The following is a 21,980-nucleotide window of genomic DNA, read 5'->3' as shown; positions in this document are numbered from 1 at the left end:
TGAGAACAAATCTCTAAACTGTGATACACAAAAATTCTCTGTGATAAGAGGGATCTGAACTCAAGCTCCATCAGGTCCAGAGAGAGAGGAAAAGGAGAGGGACATTTGGATATACTAATAGGGTTATGTGTGGCTTGGAGGGGAAGAGAGGATGGGTCCTGGAAGAAAAAGGAAGAAATTAATGTACAAATGTAGACAGATAGTTGTAGAGATGATGGTTAACATATGTCTGCAAACTTATGAGAACTGCTGTGGCTTGCAATGGAGGGATTGGGATTCAGAAATCTGGTGGTGGGAAGGGTATATTATACCCCTGTTGACATGGAATTTTGTAAATCAATATTAAATCACTAATAAAATGTTTTTTAAAAAGCTCTGCTTGTCATATATGTCTCAAAGTAATTTAATCAACTATGACTTTAATATAAGATATATCACATCACCAAGAAAATAATAGTTATTATACAATTTCATATTTCTTTTTTTAATTTGTTTATTTGGAATTTGGAGCGTATCTTTCCCACAGAATCAATCATAAGAGCTGATTAAATCTATTTAGTGTCTGGTGAACTCCAGTTCAAGTTCTGCTTAGTTGTTTTCCCTTCTGAACTTTTTTTTTCTTTTTTTTTAATATTTTTATTTTATTTATTTTTTCCCTTTTTGTTGCCCTTGTTGTTTTATTGTTGTAGTTATTGTTGTTGTTGTTGTTGGATAGGACAGAGAGAAATGGAGAGAGAGAGGGGAAGACAGAGAGGAAGAGAGAGAGATAGACACTTGCAGACCTGCTTCACCGCCTGTGAAGCGACTCCCCTGCAGGTGGGGAGCCGGGGTTCGAACCGGGATCCTTATGCCGGTCTTTGTGCTTTGTGCCACCTGCGCTAAGCCCGCTGTACTACAGCCCGACTCCCTCTTCTGAACTTTTCAACTTCTGTCTATGAGTGAAATCATCTTATATTCATCTTACTGTTTCTGACTTATTTAACATTATTCCTTCAAGCTCCATCCAAGATGGAGTGAAGAAGGTGAATTCACCATTTTAATAGCTGAATATTATTCTACTGTGTATATATATCACAACTTTCTCAGCCAATGATCTGTTGTTGGACATGTAGGTTGCTTGCAGGTTTTGGCTATTATAAATTGTGTTGCTATAAGCAAATCTTTTTTGATGCATATGTTTGATTCCTTAGGATACATCTGCAGGAGAGGAATTGCAGGGTCATAGGGTAGGTACACTTCTAGCCTTCTGAGAGTTCTCCAGACTGCTCTTCATAGGGGTTGGACAAATGTACATTCCCACTAGCAGTGCAGGAGGGTTCCTTTGTCCCCACAGCCTTTCCAGCATTTGCTACTGCTACCTTTTCACAGGAGTGAAGTTGTATCTCATTGTTTTTATTTGCATTTCTCTGACAATCAATGACTTGAAACTTTTTACCCCATATGTTTGATAGCATTTTGGATCTCTAATATGGAAAATATTCTGTTCATATCCTCTCCCCGTTTTTGGATGGGGTCATTTGCTTTCTTGTTGTTGAGTTTGGCAAGCTCTATTTTTTGTTATTAGCCTCTTGTCTGATGTATGGTATGTAAAGATATTCTCCCATCCTCTGGGAGGTCTCTTTGCTTGAGTGATGGTTTCTTCTCTATGCAGAAGCTGCTTAATTTGATGTAGTCCCACTGATGTTTTTTATTTAGTTTTCTTTGGAATTGGATTCATATCACTGAAGATGACTTTAAAATTTATACGGAAAAAAGAGTTCTGCCAATAGTTCCCTCTAAGTATCTGATAGTTTCTGGTCTAAGTCCAAGTCAATTCTTTTGGAATTCACTTTTTTGTTTGGTGAAATATAGTGGTTCAGTTTCATTCTGCACATTTCGACCCAATTTTTTTTTTAACACCATTTGTTGAAGAGACTCCCTTTTCCCCATTTAATAGTCTGGGCACCTTTGTCAAAGATTAGATGTCCATAAGTGTGGGGGCTCACTTCTGGGCTCTCAGTTGTTCTATTCCACTGGTCAGTGTGTCTATTCATGTTCCAGTACCAAGCAATTTTGATCACAATGGCCCTTGTGAGATCTGGGAGTGTGATGCCTCCAGTTCTGTTCTTTCTTCTCAAGATTTTTTTTGGCAATTCTAGGTCTTTCCTGTTTCCAGATAAATATCTATAGCTTTTGTTCTACTATCCTAAAAATTGGGTGGGATCTTAAGGAGGGGGGTTGTATTAAATTTGCATATGGCTCTGGGTAGTATATTCATTTTGATGTTCCCTATTCCAACCCATGAACATGGAATAGCTTTCCATTTCTTTGTGTCTTTTTCACTCATAATTTTCAGTATGCAAGTCTTTCCCTTATTTTCATAGGTTGATTCATAGGTATTTTATTGTTTCTGTTGCTATAGTAAATGGGATTTCTGGATTTCTTCTTCCAACTTAGTGTTTGCATAAAGGAACACCACTAACCTTTATATGTTAATTTTGTAGGCTGACACCTAACTATTTCCCCTGATAATTTCTAAAAGTTTCCTGCTGAATTCTTTAGGTTGTTATTATTGTTGTTGTTATTGCTGACGTTGTTGGATAGGACAGAGAGAAACCGAGAGAGGATGGGAAGACAGAGAGGGAAAGAGAAAGATGGACATCTGCAGGCTTGCTTCACTGCCAGTGAAGCACCCCTCACCCTTTGCAGGTGGGGAGCCAGGGGCTCGAACCAGGGTCCTTATGTGGTTCCTTGCACTTTGCGCTATGTGAGCTTAACCCGCTGCACTACTGCCCAGCCCCCTGGAAGAATATTAGCAACCACTCTACAGGCAGTGGTTGCCTGGAAGAGGGGCCAGCTGTGCCTAGATGTCTGCATTCTGTATCCCTATCTCTTTTGGTCTGGCTACTAATGCCATTAGTTTTCTACTAATGCAGTTGAATGAAGATGTGCACACCTGAACACAATGTCTGAAGTTGAACTCCTCAGAATCATGCTTCAACATCCTTTGAACCCACTATAAAAAAGAAGAAAATAGTTAACCTATGTCATACTTTATACACCTCTGAAATATAAAATTACAGATGTTGAATGAAACAACCATGGTCAATAAAATACATGAGTAAGGAACTGCATGGGGGGCTGTGCCATGGTATACCCGGTTAAGTGCACATAGTATTGATTGCAGGGATCTGTGCAAGGATCAGGGTTGAGACCTCAGCTTCCTACCTGCAGGGAAGGGGGATGCTTCACAAGTGGTGAAGCAGGTCTGCAGGATCAGTGGATTTCTAGTGCCCCAGCAATAACCCTGGAGGCAAAAAAAGAAAAAAAAGGAACAGCAGCAATGTTATGTAAGCCATTGCGCGCGTTTATGTGTGTGTGTTGTTTCATTTTGTAATTGAAATCACAAGTGTTATATCTACAAAGGGTTTTATGCAACTGAGAATGCTTCATTTAATTAATTAATTAACTAATTAATTAATTAATTTATTTTTAGCCAAAGCACTGCTCAGCTCTGGCTTATGGTGGTGCAGAGGCTTGAACCTGGGACTTTGGAACCTCACGCATGAGAGTATGTTTGCATAACTATTATGCTATCTGCCCTCTACCCAAGTACTTAATTTTTTAAAAGAATTTATTTATTTATTCATGAGGAAGATAGGAGGAGAGTAAGAACCAGACATTACTCTGGTACATGTGCTGCCGGGGATCGCACTCAGGACCTCATGGTTGAGAATCCAATGTTTTTATCCATTGCACCACCTCCCAGACCACTCCAAGTACTTCATTTTTAAAAATTTTTACTTATTTATTATTGGACAGAGATGCAGAGAAGTTGAGGGGGGAGAGAGAGACAATATATTGTAGGTCTCTGGAACACTTGCTTTTCTGGGATTAGAAAACATTCTATGCTATTAGCTTGATTCACAGAATGACAGTAGCCAGCAACTCATAAGTCTTCAGATTCAGATTTTAAATACTCTAACAGTATGTTATTTTTTTCCTGAGAGAAACACCTGCAGTCCTGCTCCACCATTTGTTAAGCTTTCCCCCTGCAGGTGGGAATCAGGGGTTTGAAGCTGGGTCCTTGAGCACTGTGATGTGTGCACTTTACCAGGTATGCTACCACCTGGTCCCTCCAAGTACTTCATTTTTATCAGCATTTTTATCACCTCTTTTTAAAAGTATATTTATTTATTTGATTTGGCTAGAAACACAAATTGAGAAAGAAGTAGGGTATATATAGAGATAGACAGACAGACATCTGTAGCACTGCTTCACCACTTATGAAGCCTCACCACTGCAGGTGGGGACCAGGTGCTTGAACCAGAGTCCCTGTGCACTGCACCCAGCCCTCATCATGACAGACTGTAACTTTTGATGCACCTATATTTTCTTTTTAAGTGTACAGACGACTGTATAAATGTATGCTATAACATCAAATCAGGGTTGACACCTTAACTTCTTTCACTGCTCTTTTTTTTCTTTTTTTTAAATTTTTTTTAATATTTTATTTTTTTTATTTATTCCCTTTTGTTGCCCTTGTTGTTTTATTGTTGTAGTTATTATTGTTGTTGTCGTTGTTGGATAGGACAGAGAGAAATGGAGAGAGGAGGGGAAGACAGAGAGGAGGAGAGAAAGATAGACACCTGCAGACCTGCTTCACCGCCTGTGAAGCGACTCCCCTGCAGGTGAGGAGCCGGGGTTCGAACCGGGATCCTTATGCCGGTCCTTGTGCTTTGCGCCACCTGTGCTTAACCCGCTGCGCTACAGCCCGATTCCCTATGTATTCTTTGTATATAAACCCATGATAAGTTACAGGCTAAGTAAGTATAAACCACAGAAGCTAAAGGCCAAATGACCAGGATTCAGATCTAATCTCTATATTTTACTTGGTGTCTGCTTAAATTTCCCCCACAAAAGTGGAAGAGTTGTATGCATCACCTCATGATTTATTTATATTAGTAGACTGCATCAATTTATGGAAAATGTTAGTCCAATTGGATATAGTAACTAGAACTATTTAAATAGAGTTATACTGGAATGGGGAGATAATATAGTGGTTACGCAAAAAGGACACTCATACCTGAGACATAAAGGTTCCTGATTTAATCTCTGCCACCACCAGAAGCAGATTAGTGCTCTAGGGGGAAAAAAAGACTTATGTTGCCATTTATAATATTATATTTCTTTTTTAAAAAAATATTTATTTATTCCCTTTTTTGCCCTTGTTGTTTTATTGTTGTAGTTATTATTGTTGTTGACGTTGTTGGATAGGACAGAGAGAAATGGAGAGAGGAGGGGAAGACAGAGAGGAGGAGAGAAAGATAGACACTCGCAAACTTGCTTCACCGCCTGTGAAACAATTCTCCTGCAGGTGGGGAGCCAGGAGCTCTAACTGGGATCCTTCTGCTGGTCCTTGCACTTCGTGCTGCACTACTGCCCGACTCCCATCATATTATATTTCTATCTATTGTTGACATACATGTCAGTCCAAAGACATCTGAGAACAATTTTTTTGTACATCTATTTCTTTGTTATTTAAAATTGTATCCTTGGTCCATGAACTCACACCTCCTTGAAAATGTAGATTCAGTATCCACCCTGAACTCCTGAATATGCATTTTATTTTACTACTGTTATTATTTATTTATTGACTTGTTTTCTTTTAATTTTTTATTTATAAAAAGGAAACATTGACAAAACCATAGGATAAGAGGGGTACAACTCCACACCATTCCCACCACCAGAACTCTGTATCCCATCCCCTTCCCTGATAGCTTTCCTATTCTTTAACCGTCTGGGAGTATGGGCCCAGGGTCATTATGGGATGCCGATGGTGGAAGGTCTGGCTTCCGTAATTGCTTCCCCGCTGAATATGGGCGTTGACAGGTCGATCCATACTCCTAGCCTGTCTCTCTTTCTCTAGTGGGGAAAGGCTCTGGGGAAGCAGGGCTCCAGGACATATTGGTGGGGTTGTTAATTTGTTTTTATGGAAATAGTGCCCATGTTCTCTGAAGTCTATTGAACCAACGCCAGGGTATATTGATCCTCCCCGAGGAGGACACAAAGCCTGCCTGATGGGCAGCTGTCATTTCCTCACTGATTCCCAGTGTCATAGGATTGGCCTACACAAGGCCAGGGGCTGAGGCAGGGGTCCTCATGTGTCCCCTGCCCGTATCCTCTTTTACCTTTCACTTCTGAGCCTGCATTACCAGCCTCTCAACTTTCCATGTTGTTATGCCCCTGTAAGAATTATCTTCCCTGAAATCCATGACCTTAGAACTTTCTGTACACCTTCTCTTCCCTGTAACCACCAATTTCTTTCAGGAAATAACATTGCTTCCTGCCACTTGATTTCAGAGCACACAGCCTCCATTAGATCTCCTTTTCCTCATGCTCTGGACACAATGGGCCCTGTACACCTTCATCCTCCACAGAGAGGGACAGGGTGTGGGTGGAAGAAGGGAGAATACTATGAGAAAAGACCAGGAGACAGAACATACCTATATGTATATATAATTTTTTTTTTTTGCCTCCAGGGTTATCACTGGGACTGGATGCCTGCACCACAAATCCACTGCTCATGAAGGCTATTTTTTTCCTTTTTGTTGCCCTTGTTGTTTTATGGTTGTTGTGGTCATTATTATTGTTGTTGTTATTTATGTCATTGTTGTTGGATAGTGTAGGACTATATGAAAGCTTGGTAGAGCTTAGGGAAGCTCTCCCATCCTCGGACAGAGATCTGGAAAGACACCCCACTTATTAGCCTCTCTTTTCATAGAGATGAGTCAAGAGGGAAAATTCTCCCAGACTCAGTTTCTCCTTGTTAGTCTCTCAAGCTCACAGAAATCTTACAGGCCTCTCACAGTTTCTCCCTGCTAGCAGGCCACATGGCTGCCTGCTTTAAGGTTCATTCAAAGTTCATGATACTCACTCAAAGTTCACACATCCACTTCACCTTTTGATCACAGAAGAGAACACACTCTATCATACACCCCTAACACCAGACAGAGAAAGCCCTAAAATCTTATTTCCTTGTGATTCACATCAAGCTTTGTTTCTCTTTTCTCTACCTCACCTTACTGGTTTAACCCCTATGCTTTTATCAAATGCCTTTTGTTAATTAAGTTGCCTGCATCATGGAGACTAATTGTCTTGACCTTTATGTATCTGCATCAATTCTTGTCATACCAACCCCATATCATAGGGGCAAGCTGATCTTTAAGAAACCTGTAATTTCTGACTTATTTGAAAAATGTTCTTTGTTTAAATCTCTATATAAACCCAAGCCCACCCCCAGATAAAACTAGTGTTTGTACCAAAATGCTCCCTGAGTCTTCCGTTCTGAATCACTGAGCCCTAGAGCTGGTGAGAGAAGATTAGTGGCTTACCTCCTGGCTGGAGCCACCCCATGTGAGCCTCAGCAGCATAGGACAGAGAGAAATGGAGAGAAGAGAGAAAGACAGAGAGAGGGATAGAAAGACACCTGCAGACCTGCTTCACTGCTCGTGAAGCAACCCCCCTGCAGGTGGGGGACCTGAGGCTCCAACAGGGATCCTTAATGGTCCTTTCTTGCACGTGGGGCCATGTGCACTTAACCCGCTGCAGTACTGCCCAACCCCCTTGATATCATTTTCTTCAGGACTGTGAGGAGACAACCCGTTCCCTCCTTTGTCTTTTCTGCTACAGCTGCTTGTGGCACTGGTTTGAGCCCACTAGGAACGAACTTCTGAGCATTTTCATTCTCCACAAACAGATGCCTGCGGGGTCCATCTGTGGTAGCAATCCTTTGCTGTCATCCTTGTCCCTCCTTTTTTGCTCCGTGTTCTAGCATACCTGCTGCTATTTCCTGACTATTGGGGAAAGCCCCCTCTGTGAGGGCCCTGCAGGTGTTGACCCCAACCTGAGAGCACAGAAAATCATGTGCATGCTCTTCTTTGCTTGCATATTGTCTTCTGTGTAATGGGGAGGGATAAACAGATAAGGGAGCAAATACTGACACTCTGGGATGTGGTCTTACAATTATGTCAGGCACAAAGGGTTCTAGAGGGGTGGTATATTAGAGAACTATGGAGAAATGGTCTAACTTTCATCAAAGTGCATGTATGTTTTTTTTTTTTTTTTTTTTTACCAGAGCACTGCTCAGCTCTGGCTTATGGTGGTACAGGGGATTGAACCTGGGACTTTGGAATCTCAGGCATGAAAGTCTCTTTGCATAACCATTATGCTATCTACCCCTGCCCAGTGCATGTATTTTTTTACTCTTTTACTTTTGGTAATTTTTTTCTGGCAGATTCTTCTCAGAATAACTAGAACTCACATCCTTGGAGTGAAGAATAGAAATAAGGGTGAGTCCCCCATCATCCGGGGCCCTAGTCAGGGAGTCCTGGGATTCCCACACAGATATGATGGGCCTAGACCTCTAACAGATCACTCTCTCCATAGTCACTGGTCATCTCCATCAGGAACAACAGAGTGGACCTGTTTGTGGGTCTCTACAGGACCTTGCCCTCAATGTGGATTAACAATGGCATGAAGTGAGAGAACTGGTGTAAGGATCTAGGTTTGAGCCCGCAGCTTCCCACCTGCAGGGGGGTTGCTTCAAGAGCGGTGAAGCAGGTCTGCAGGTGTCTATCTTTCTCTTCCCCTCCTTTCTCCATTTCTCTCTGCCCTATCCAACAACAGCAGCAGCATTGACAACAATCACAACAACAGGTGGTTAAGCTCATGCACTACAGTGTGCAAGGATCCAGGTTCAAGCCCCTAGTCCCCACCTGCAGGGGGAAAGCTTCATGAGTGGTGAAGTAGAGCTGCAGGTATCTCTCAGTCTCTCTCCCTCTCAATTTCTCTGTCTCTATCTAATAATTAATTAATTAATTAATTAAAAAAGGATTCTTCTTTTATTAGGTGACTTTGCACTGCCAAACAGATTTGGGCAACAGAGGCTGTTCAGCATTACTATGTCTGCACAGGATTTTAGATTCATTATCTAACATTGCATCAAATAGGCTACATAAAGGATTTACTTGGGGACTGTGGGAACCCTGAATCAAACAGGGCTGAGGATCCTAGAAATGCTTGGATAGTCTCCTTAGCTCCCTCCTAGAACCTGGCTCTGAAAGCCATTAAATCAAATTTCAACCCCCAAAGTGGCCTATTTATCTAGACTTTGACTTGACTTAAAGTCACAGTCCTCATATTTGTAGGAATACCAGAAAAGGTATTATTATAGAAGTGCACATCTAATAAAGTCAGGAGTTTTGTTTGTTATTCTTTTTATCTACAGGACAGCCAGTATTCAACTAACAAGCTGACTGAAGACACAGATTTCTTTTTATTTTTTAAATTTCTTTATTGGGGGATAAATGGTTTACAGTTGACAGTGAAAATACAGTAGTTTGTACATGCATAACATTTCCCAGTTTTCCATATAACAATTCAACCCCCACTAGGTCCTCCTCTGCCATCATGTTCCAGGACTTGAACCCTCCTTTTCATCCCAGAGTCTTTTATTTAGGTGCAATACACTAACTCCAGTCCAAGTTCTGCATAGTGTTCCCTTCTGATCTTGTTTTTCAACTTCTGTCTATGAGTGAGATCATCCCATATCCATCTTTTAGATTTCTTAAATCATCCTTTAACCTCTGAGTCTACCTCACTCATTCTACTCCTTCTTGTCTACAGTCACTGAATATTAAGAGAGTGGTGTGAGCTTATCTCCCAAATTTTCTTTTGTCCCATGGTGATGCCCCTGACTGCATGTCCCTCATCAGTCCTGTCTAAGAATGAATCAGCCCAGGACTTATGGTGGGTGTGGTGTGGATCTATACCCTATAATCTTATAATCGTGTAAGTACTATTAATCACAAATTTAAAATGGCTTGTGAAAATAAGTTAATAGATATATAGTGATATAAATGCAGATTCTGTTTCAGGATGAAATATGATAGTTTCTGCACATTTCTCAATAATTCCATCTACAATCCCTATGGGTGACAAAGGGGGAATATTAAAATTATAGTGGGGCTATCTGGCAGACAGTTCCTGAACTATGTGAATGATGTTAACTAACTGTAAGAGGATAATTCATACAAAGTGCCTGGTGGTACACTGACATATTACAAGAACTGTTACAAAAAATACTATTATAAAAAAAGTGGGGAGTTGGGTGGTAGCGCAGCAAGTTAAGTGCATGTGGCGCCAAGCTCAAGGACCAGCATAAGGATCCCAGTTCTAGCCCCCGGCTCCCCACCTGCAGGAAAATCGCTTCACAGGCAGTGAAACAGGTCTGCAGGTATCTATCTTTCGCTCTACCTCTCTGTCTTCCCTTTCTCTCTCCATTTCTCTCTGTCCTATCCAACATGAAAACATCAGTAACAATAATAACAACAACAATAAAACAATAAGGGCAACAAAAGGGAATAAATAAATAAATACTTAGAAATACTTTTTTTAAAAAAGTGAAATAATATAAATCTTACTATGTGGAAACAATAACACCATCAGGGTTTTATGGATAGCTCACTTGGTAGAGCCTGTGCCCTACCTTAAAGTTAAGAGTGCATGGAACATATAGCAGAGACCTAAAGTATAAGTTCATTTTAGCCCACTGATATCCCACATCCAGTCATCCCCAATAGAAGTATTAAAATATTTTTTAAATTTATTTTTTAAATTTTTAAAAAATTTGCTTCCCTTCACATTTTGTTGCCCTTGTTGTTTTATTGTTATTGTAGTTATTATTGTTATTGTTATTGTTATTGATGTTGTCATTGTTCGATAGGACAGAGAGAAATGGAGAGAGGAAGGAAAGACAGAGGGGGAGAGAAAGACACCCACAGGCCTGTGTTGGTCTGCTTTTAAATTCTGCTTCTAAGACCCCTTCTGTTTCATTGGTTTAATACCCCCTGCTTAATACTGTATTCTATTTACATAACCACTGTTAACTAAGCACCGCCCTGCCTCCAGGGCATCGGTTTAATCCTCATTGTTTTGCATGCTTTTTCCTTCTCCCCACCCCCTATCCTACATACATCCTCTTTGGACCTGACACTTCTGCCTCAGGATATATAAGGACAGGATTGTGATTAGAGATAGCTTAGATTGTGCTGCGTTCCACATGAATAAAGACTGAACTGTGTACCACTCAGCCATGAGTCCCTGGTCGTCTCACTTTCCCACCCTCCCGCCCGTGAAGCTAGCCCAGCAAATGGCGCCCGAACAGGGACTGGCACCAATGTGGGACCTAACCCACCCATACCCCAGATACGTAAAGCCATTTGGCTACCTATCCACTATGGGCTGCCTTTCTACTTATGAAGAGGTTTCCCAAAGCCTCTACTCTTTCTTCATGAGACAGTTTCTCTGTCTCTGGAACATTTTGCTCTGGGCCACACTTTGGTTCCCTGACTGGGAATTTCGGTTCCTTATGACCGTGATCATAGAGCTTGGAAGATGCATGAGATTTCCCCTGGTACTTTCTGGACTCCCTCTCGCATGTTTCCCATGGAGAATGACTACTCTTTCTTGAAGAGCATTCTCCAATACCCTGGCAGTCCCCAAGAATGGAGAAATGTGGTTAGTTCTATTCTCCTGATTTGATTCGATTCTTCGATGGGAAGACGTTTTTAAAAATGGGTGCCTGAAGCAATCCAGCAGGAACTGTCAGAAGCATCCTAAATGGAATTTCAAGGAGCTACATTCCCAAGTCCAGAAGTAAATTAATCCCAAAAAAAAAAAAAATAGTCTCCAGGCTTCCGCATTCTAGAAATTGCATTGACCTATTACTTGCTTGGACTGACCTACTTCTGAGAGGGACTCTGGTTTACACCACCTTCATCTGGGGAGGGGGCTTGAACAAGGATCCTTAAGCTGGTCCTTGTGCTTTGTGCCACCTGCGCGTTAAACACTGCATTACCACCTGACTCCCTTTTTTTGTTTGTTTTTAATTAATTTAATTCTTCTTCTTCTTCTTCTAGCATTTGCCCTTCTTCCGTAGCCAGTCAACAGCGTCAGGTTGAGCCTGATGTCAAGTTTCGAGACCTCCTTTGAATCTGGGGAGGTGGCAGTCGTTGACTATGTGGGTCATAGTCTGTCTGTAGCTGCAGGGGCAGTTCGGGTCGTCTCTGGCTCCCCAGCGATGGAACATAGCGGCGCACCGGCCGTGGCCTGTTCGATAGCGATTAAGGAGGGCCCAATCATAACGTGCTAGGTTAATAATGATCCACAAGACTATAGGATAAGAGGCGTACAATTCCTACCACCAAAATTCTGCATCCTCCTTTGGAAGCTTTCCTTTTTTTTTTGCCTTCAGGGTTATTGCTGGGGCTCAGTGGCCACACTATGAATCCACTGGTCCTGGAAGCCTCCCCCCCACCCCATTTTTGTTGCCCTTGTTGTTACTGCTGTGGGATAGGACAGATAGAAATCAAGAGGAGGAGAAAACAGAGAGGATAGAAAGATAAAAAAACTGGTGTGGTCCGGGAGGTGGCACAGTGGATTCTTAAGCACTGGATTCTCAAGCATGAGGTCCCAAATTCAGTCCCTGGCAGCACAGGTACCAGAGTGATGACTGGCTCTTTCTCTTTCTCCTCCTATAACTTTCATGAATAAATAAATAAATTCTGAAGAAGAAGAAGAAGAAGAAGAGGAGGAGGAGGAGGAGGAGTAGGAGGAGGAGGAGGAAGAAGAGAAGGGCACCTGCAGACCTGCTTCACTGCTTGTGAAGCCACCTCCGTTTGAGCCAGGAGCTCAAACCAGGATCCTTACACCGGTCCTTTCACTTTGCGCCATGTGCACTTAACCCACTGCACTATTGCCTGGCCCCCTTTCCTATTCTTTATGCCAGCCCTAGTTATTCTACCTGTGGGTTTCTATAGGACTCTTTCCTGGGATTTATTCAGTTGTATGAAATAAAAAGATAAAATATCTTGCAACAAATTTCACAGAGGCGAAGGATCTTTTTTTAAAAAAAATATTTATTTATTTCTTCCCTTTTGTTGCCCTTGTTGATTTATTGTTGTAGTTATTATTGTTGTTGTTGGATAGGACAGAGAGAAATAGAGGAGGGAAATACAGAGGGGGGAAGAAAAAGATAGAAACCGGCAGACCTGCTTCACCTTCTTCCCCTGCAGGTGGGGAGCCTGGGGCTCGAACCTTACACCAGTAAGGATCCTTACGCTAGTGCCACGTGACACTTTGTGCCACGTGTGCTTAACCAGCTGAGCTACTGCCCAGCTCCCAGGAGGTGAAAGATCTTTACAAAGGAAACTATAGAGCATTGCTAAAAGAAATAGAGAACAGACAGCAATGAAAGAACACTTCTTGTTCCTGGGTTGGAAGAATAAATATTATCAAAATGGCCAAACTACCAAAGGCGATCTAGAGTTTCTTTTTTTAAATTTTTAAAAAAATTATCTTTATTTATTGAATAGAGACAGCCAGAAATCTAAAGGGTATGGGAGATAGAGAGGGAAAGAGGAGAGACTCCTGCAGCCCTACTTCAACACTTGCAAAGCTTTCCCTCTGCAGGTGGGGACCGGGGCTCAAACTCAGGTCCTTGAGCACTGTAATATGTGTGCTCAACCAGGTGCATCACCACCTGGTCCCAATCTAGAGTTTCAGTGCAATCCCTATCAAGATCCCAATCAAGATCCCAATGACATTCTTCAAGGGAATTGAACAACTTGTCAAAAATTTTGTGTATAGAACCATGAAAAATTATGACTAGCCAAAACATTTCTGAGGAAAAAAAAAAAAGGAAAAATATGAAGGTATCATATTCCCAGACTTCCCTTTAAATTACAAGGCAAAGAAGCCAGAAGAGACATACAGTTTTGGGAAAATTGGGCAGCCATGTATAGAAAAGTGAAACCGGATGATTGCCTAACATCATACACTAAAATCAAATGAAAATGGATCAAAGACCTGGATACCAGACCCAGACACTTCTAAAATTTATAGAAGAAAACACTGGATAAACTGCTGTGTCAACCCCATGGGCATAAGAAATGAAAAGAGTAAATAAATGAGACTATACGAGACTAAAAAGCTTTAACAGATCTAATGGAAACACAAGGATAACCAGACACCCAGTCAGTGTGAGAATGTTTTTGCACATCACACACCCAACCAGAGATTGATATCAAAGACCTATACAGAATTGGCACAGCCTTACACAACAAAAATAACCCAGTGAAAAAGTGGGCCAGGGGGCCATGTGGTGGTGCCTAGTTAAGTACACAGTCCTTTGCACAAGGACTTATGCAAGGATTTGGGCCAAGCCTGCAGTTTTCCATCTGCAAGGGGTTGCTTGTTGCCCCTACTCTCAATTTCTGTCTCATCAAATAAAATGGAAAATATGGCCACTAGGAGCAGTGGATCTATAGTACTGTCACCAAGCCCCAGCAATAACCTTGGGGGCAAAAAAAAAAAAAGTAGGCCAAAAGTTGAGTGGTAGCGCAGCGGGTTAAGCGCACGTGCAAGGACCAGAATAAGGATCTAGGTTTTAGTCCGGGCTCCTCACCTGTAGGGGAGTCGCTTCACAGGCGGTGAAGCAGGTCTGCAGGTGTCTATCTTTCTCTCCCCCTCTGTCTTCTTCTCCTCTCTCCATTTCTCTTTGTCCTATCTAACAACGAAAATAATAACTACAACAATAAAACAATAAGGGCAACAAAAGGGAATAAATAAAATAAATATTAAAAAAAGACCTAAAAATCTTTCTAAAGAAGAGATACACATGGCACACAGATATATAAAGACATGTTTCATTTTATTTATCATTATAAAAATGCTAAGGGGACCAGGTGGTGGTGCACCTGGTTAAGCACATATATATCACCATGCAGAAGGACCTGGGTTTGAGTGCCCCCCCCCCCCGTAGGGGAAACACTGAGTGGGTAAAGCAGGCCTGCAGATGTTTACCTTTCTCTCCCCATCTCTATGTCCCCTCTTCTCTCAATTTCTCTTTGTCCTGTCAAATAAAAATCAAAAGAAAAAAAAAGGGCACAGAATAGAAAGCAAAAAAGTGGAATAAATGGCCATTGAAAGCACTGGATTCACAGTGCAAGCACTGAGCCCCAGCAATAACCCCGGTGGCAAAAACTGTATATATGTATATATTAAAGCAAAAAAGAAAAAAAAATGCCAGGAGTTGGGCAGTAAGCACAGTGGGTTAACCACAGGCAGTGCAAAGCACAAGGACTGGCCTAAGGATCCCAGTTTGAACCCCTGGCTCCCCACCTGCAGGGGAGTCACTTCACAAGTAGTGAAGCAGGTCTGCGGGTGTCTTTTTCTCACTCTCCTCTTCTCTGTCTTCCCCTCCTCTCTCCATTTCTCTCTGTCCTATCCAACAACAACATCAATAACAACAATAGCTACAACAATAAAAAAACAAGGGCAACAAAAGGGAATAAATAAAGAAAAAGAAAATGCCAATTAAAACTACACTGAGATTCCATATCATACCTGAAAGAATGCTTTACACAAACAAAACAAGAAAAGTCTAGTATTGATGAGGTTGTGGAGAACAAAGAATTCTGCTCCACTGCTAGTGAGAATGCGAAATAATACAGCTCCTTTGAAAGACTATATGGAGTGTCCTCAAATAAAAATGTAATTACTTTATGATCCAGCAAAGCCACTCTTAAGTGTTTATCCAAATAACACCCCTATATTCATAGCTACATTATTTATCATAGCCAAAGGGTGGAAGCAGCCTAAATGTCCATCAACAGATGACGGATTAAAAGAAATTATGGGTTATATATTCCATGGAATACTACTCAGCAAAATAAAAAGTGGTTCTTTTTTTTTTGATAAAATGAATGGGACTGTCTCATTGCTATTTGACATAGATTAGTGATAAAGACTTAAAAAAGACACACATATCTGTATCTACTAATAAAATTATAACAGTGATACTGTTGGCATAATACCTTTCTACTGAGAAATCAATAGTTAAATTTGATACTTGGTATATGATGACAAATCTATATAGTTTACTAGGTTTTTAAAAAAAGATTTAAGACTTTTCAAGTGATAGCATATGATAGTATATGAAGACTTTTCACCAATAATCTGTTGACAAATTTCCAGAATAAATTTTGTAATAGTCAGGCCAGTTTTATTTTTTTCAAATATCACAGGTATTCCTAAATCTTATTAAGACTTAGATATCTTTTCTGTGTTAGTTTATTTTTATGTTCATGTGCTATTGTAGTAAAGAAAATAAGTCTATATATTTTATGAGGCTTTTTAAAAATTTTAATTAAGGATTCCCGTTCGAGCCCCCGGCTCTCCACCTGCAGGGAGGTAGCTTCACAGGCAGTGAAGCAGGTCTGCAGGTGCTTATTTATCTTTCTCTCCCCTCCTCTCTCAATTTATCTCTGTCCAATAACAGTGACAACAATAAGAACAAAAATGATAAACAACAAGGGCAACAAAAAAGGAAAAAAATAGCCTCCAGGAGCAGTGGATTTGTGGTGCAGGCACCGAGCCCCAGCAATAACCCTGGAGGCAAAAAGAAAGAAAAAGGAAAAGAAAGAAATCATCCATGGCCTAAGAGGTAGCACAGTGACTAGAGCCACTAGGTTTGGAAACATGGGGTCAATCACCAGCAGTACAGGTACCAGAGCTAGGCTGTGATTTTTTTTTTCTTCCCTCATGGTAAGAAGAGTTTTTAAAAATAAAAGCCTTCTTTCTGTAGTTAGGACTCAGAAGCTGATTACTTTTATTTATTGCATAAGTCTTGAAAGTCATTCTGAGTAAGGGAATGAAAAAAGGCACTCAGTACTTACTTACTTTTTGGTTAAGTTACTTTATAAATTCTCAGTGACTTTTTTACTGTGACTTAAGATTTAAAAGTAAAGTTAAAAAAAAAAAAAAGGCCACACTTTTCCGAAGATAAATGTAATTTTGATTAAAAAAAAAAAAGGAAGGTGTACATATTGTCACACACATTACTATAAACAGTAACTTTTCAAACTGAAGGCCTCAGGTATTTATGACTGAAGAAATAGGTATCAAATACTCAACTGTTTCCTTTCTAGAGTATGACAGACTAAGGCCATTAGAAACATTTACAACACACAAACACACCCTATAATATTATCTCAATGTGTGTGTACATATAGTATAAACAGACACATATATGTAAGTAGAAAGAACAATATATTTCCTAATTAGAAATGACTGAAAAGCTTGTAGAACATTGGATATTAACATAAAAATGGAATGGAGACTAGAAAATGTTTACATTCACTGGGTTTCTCTCTAGCATGAGGTTTTTTGCTTGTTTGTTTGCTTTTGTTTTTAATTGCCAGCAGGGTTATTGCTAGGGCTTGGTGGCAGCATTACAAATTCTCCACTCCCAATGGCCTTTTTTTTTTTTTTTTTTTTTTTTACTTCCTATTTTATTTGACAGAACAGAGATAAATTGAGGAGAGGGGGATAGAGGAGAAAGATAGACACCTGCAGATTTATCTCACTGCTTGTGAGGTGTCTCCCCTGCAGGTGGAGAGTGGGGGCTGAGACTTGGGTCCTTCTGCATGGTGATATGAGCACTTAACTGAGTGTTTCACCACTTGTCCCCCCATGAGTTATTTCGTACATCTGTAAAGATCTGCTGTCGTATGTACTTCCAATATGTTTACATTAATAAAGTCTTGCATCTAATGCCAGTTCTTTCATGTTTATAAACTGTTATCTTATTTGAATATACTCAATTGTTATTCACATTAACAAGGTCTCAGTGCCCAGATTTTCCTTATATTTGATGTCACAATAAAGAGCTAAAAGGATTTCTCATCATTTCTTACACTCATATGACACAGGTATGGTTTTACTTGTATGTTATGAACTCTGATCTCAGCAATCATTTTCAAAGATCTTTCTTGTATAAGCATGAGAGGAGGAAAACAAACACAAAACAAAATAAATCCTGAGCATCACTCTGGTATATGCAGTGCATAGAATCAAACCTAGGATTTACTTTTAAGCCTAAGTCACTAGCTACTGCACCACCTCTCAGGCTACATCTTTCTAGTCTTTAGAGCATGATTTATGCCCATAACCTTAATTTACACTGTAAGCTCTTTCATGTGCATTAATATAAATGAAACAAATGAATGATTTAATATTCTGTTAACAACATAAAGTTGCTTTCCATTGAGATATTTCATTTGAATGTAGGTAACAGTAGTAGCTGAACATTTTTTATATCTTTTACATTTGTAGATTTTTTTTTCCAAATGTGAGGTCTTATGTCTTCAATGATGACTGGAACACCTAAATGTTGTATGATACATTTTACATCAACAAGGTTTTACTCCACTGCAAGTTCGTTCAAGTATTTGTAGATGACTGGATGTTGTGAACATTTTAGTACATAGTTTGCATTCATACTGGTTTTTTTTCCATGTAAACTTGTTCAGGTTTCCAAAGAGTAGTGGAATGACTGGAAGTTTTACTACATAGTTTAAATCCCTACGGCTTCTTTCATGTTCCTGAGAAGAACTAGTACAAACTGAATGCTTTTCTACACTGTTGACATTTAGTTTCTCTCGATTGTGAGTTCAGTCATATCTCTGAAGATGACTAGATTGGCCGAATATTTGACTACACTTTATATTCATAGGATGTCTCTCCACTTTGAGGTCTTTTAAAATATATTTTATTTATTATTTATTCATTCCCTATTTTGAACAGAGACAGAGAGAAACTGAGAGGGAAGGGGAAGATAGAGAGGAGAGAGAAAAACAGTCACAACACTGCTCTATAGCTTGTGAAGTTTCTTTAACAGTGGAGACTGGGGTCTCTAAAGTAGGTCCTTGTTCACTGTAACATGTACACTTTCCAAGGTGTGCCACCACCTGGTCTGTTTCACTGTGAGTTCGTTCATGTGTCCGAAGATGACAAGATCTACTAAACGTCTTCCTACATAGTGTACATGCATAGGGTCTCTCTCCACTGTGAGTTCTTTCATGTCTCTGAAGATGACTGCATTGACTGAATGTTTTTCTACATTGTTTGCATTCATAGGGTTTCTCTCCACTGTGAGTTCGTTCATGAGTCCAAAGATTACTGGATTGACTGAATGTTTTTCTACATTTCTTGCATTCATAGGGTTTCTCTCCACTGTGAGTGCGTTCATGTTGCCGAAGATAACTAGAACAAATAAATCTTTTATTACACTGTTTACATTCATAGGGTTTCTCTCCACTGTGAGTTCTTTCATGTCTCCGAAGATGACTTGAAAAACTAAATACTTTACTACACTGATTACATTCAAAAGGTTTTTCTCCACTGTGAGTTTTTCCATGTTCCCGCAGAGAACTGGAATAAATGAATCTTTTATTACATTGCTTACATTCATAAGGTTTCTCTCCACTGTGAGTGCGTTCATGTCTCTGAAGATGACTGGATTGACTGAATGTTCTTTTACATTGTTTACATTCATAAGGTTTCTCTCCGCTGTGAATTCTTTCATGTTCCCGAAGAGATATGGATTGACTGAATGTTCTTCTACATTGCTTACATTCATAGGGTTTCTCTCCACTGTGAATTCTTTCATGTGTCCGAAGATTACTGGATGTATTAAATGTTTTACTACATTGTTTACATTCATATGGTTTCTCTCCAGTGTGAGTCCTTTCATGTTCTCTAAGATAACTAGAACAAATGAATGTTTTACTACATTGTTTACATTCATAGGGTCTCTCTCCACTATGAGTTCTTTCATGTGTTCGAAGATAACTGGATGTGCTGAACGTTTTACTACATTGTTTACATCCATAAGGTTTCTCTCCCCTGTGGGTTCTTTCATGTCTCTGAAGTTGACTGAATGTAGTGAAGGTTTTACTACATTGTTTACACTCATAGGGTTTCTCTCCACTGTGAATTCTTTCATGGTCTCGGAGAGTAGAAGATCTACTGAATGTTTTTCCACATTGCTTACATCCATAGGGTTTCTTTTCTCCACTCTGGATTCTTTCATGTCTACAAATAGTACTGGATTGAATGAATTCTTTACTATAAGGTTTACATTTATCGGATTTCTCTCTGCTATGCGTTCTTTCATATATATAATTGGTATAATTAAGCATTGTGAGATGTACTTCATTTTCAAGATTTTTCTCTCCATATTGCCTTTCTTCTTTCCCCTCAGATACTTTCTCTATTATATTTCTGTAAAAAAAAGATAAATTCTTAATAATTTCTTTTTTAATAAGAATATTAAATTAATTTTATTAGGAAAAATGGTACAACAAAATAATTACAACAGCAGGCCATTATTATACATAAACAACCACAAAAATGATAGACACTATCAATGTATTTAAATAATAATATTTTTATACTTAAAATTATTAATAAAATTTTAAAATTATAGAGTTTTTTTTAAAAACATTTCTTTTTATTTTATTTTATTTATTGATTCATGAGAAATGATAGGAGAGAGAGAGAGAGAAAGAATCAGACATCATTCTGGTACATGTGCTGCCGGGGACTGAACTCAGTGCCTCAAGCTTGAGAGTCCAATGCATTCTCTACTGTGCCACTTCCCGGACCACTATAGAGTTTCTTATGAGTTAAAAATAAAACAAAACTTGTAGTTTGGGAGGTGATGCATTGCTAAAGAGCTGATTATCAAGCATGAGGTACTGAGTTTGCTGCTGAGTGTGAATGCACGAGAGTGGCGGATAGTTTTCTTTCTCTCCAACTATGTTCCTCACTCATAAATGAATATTTTTACGAATTAAAAAAAATTTTATATTTATTTATTTTCCTTTTTGTTGCCCTTGTTGTTTTTATTGTTGTTATCACTGATGTTGTCATTGTTAGACAGGACGGAGAGAGATAGAGAGAGAAAGGGAAGACAGAGAGGGGGAGAGAAAGTTAGAGACACTTGCAGACCTGCTTCACCACCTGTGAAGCGACTCCCCTGCAGGTGGGAAGACGGGTCCTTATGCATTGTGCCACATGCACTTAGCCTGCTGCACTACCACCTGACTCCCTCAATATTAATTTTTAAAACAAAAGTAAAAAGTAAAAACTGGTAAATACTAAATAATTTTAAATAAAGGGGAAACACAATCAATCCTAACTAATGATGTGTTTATAGGTACATTATATCTATCTATTTATTTTATTTTATTAATTTCTTTATTGGGGAATTAATGTTTTACATTCGACAGTAAATACAACTCCCACTAGATCCTCTGTCATCCAGGTACATTATATTTATTAGTAAATATGTGAACTGCTCTTTTAATTAATAGCAAGTTTAGGGTTTCTGTAGTTGAATTTTTTGACTGACTATATTGATTTTTTTCCCATGAAGACTATCTCTTGCTATCATAAAAAGAGATTAATACATAGTATATATGCTTACTAAATCCTTCTTTTAAAAAGACTTAGTTTATTTATTTCATATGAGCAAGAGATGCACATGAGACAGAGACAAAAATTCTATAACCATTATGGCACATACAGTATAAAAAATTGAAATGGGGGAGTTGGGCAGTAGCGCAGTGGGTTAAGCACATGTGGCGCAAAGCACAAGGACCAGCATAAAGATCCTGGCTTGAGCCCCAGGCTCCCCAGATGCAGGGAAGTCGCTTCATAGGCGGTGAAGCAGGTCTGCAGATGTCTTTCTTTCTTTACCCCTCTCTGTTTTCCCCTCCTCTTTGCATTTCTCTCTGTTCTATCCAACAATGACGACAACAATAATAATTACAACAATAAAACAACAAGGGCAACAAAAGGGAATAAATAAATATTTAAAAAAATTAAAATGGGAACCTCAGGCATGAATGTACCATACATTTTTGGTTTAACCACTTCCCAGACGCCCTATGACCTATCTAATAAGTCATTTTTGATGAAATATTCTAATAAAAAGAACAAAATAATAAGTCCACTCAGACAATGGAGCCAAGTCTCAGTAAAATACATGAGAAAAAATTCAAAACATAGTAGCTTTTTCACGTGGGACAGTA

The 21,980-nt window shown here is 39.5% G+C and overlaps 2 protein-coding genes across 3 annotated transcripts in view; both read right to left on the bottom strand.

The window, feature by feature from the left end:
• The window catches only part of LOC103123874 (zinc finger protein 519-like), a 138,098-nt gene that overhangs the window by 100,844 nt on the left and 15,274 nt on the right, over positions 1 to 21,980 (bottom strand). The gene's annotated exons all lie outside the window — the stretch shown is intronic.
• Positions 16,825 to 21,980, bottom strand: part of LOC107523160 (zinc finger protein 883-like) — a 28,564-nt gene continuing 23,408 nt past the window's right edge. For both annotated transcript variants that reach the window (XM_060182119.1, XM_060182118.1), the window contains exon 4: positions 16,825 to 20,166. In XM_060182119.1, the coding sequence (XP_060038102.1) occupies positions 18,675 to 20,166 (1,492 nt within the window). In that variant the 3' untranslated portion in view covers positions 16,825 to 18,674. The remainder of the gene's footprint in view (positions 20,167 to 21,980) is intronic.

This window comes from Erinaceus europaeus, chromosome 23, assembly GCF_950295315.1.
Source record: "Erinaceus europaeus chromosome 23, mEriEur2.1, whole genome shotgun sequence".
Lineage (NCBI taxonomy): Eukaryota > Metazoa > Chordata > Mammalia > Eulipotyphla > Erinaceidae > Erinaceus > Erinaceus europaeus.
Note: the sequence above shows the minus strand (reverse complement) of the source record. Positions and strands in the feature narration are given on the sequence as shown.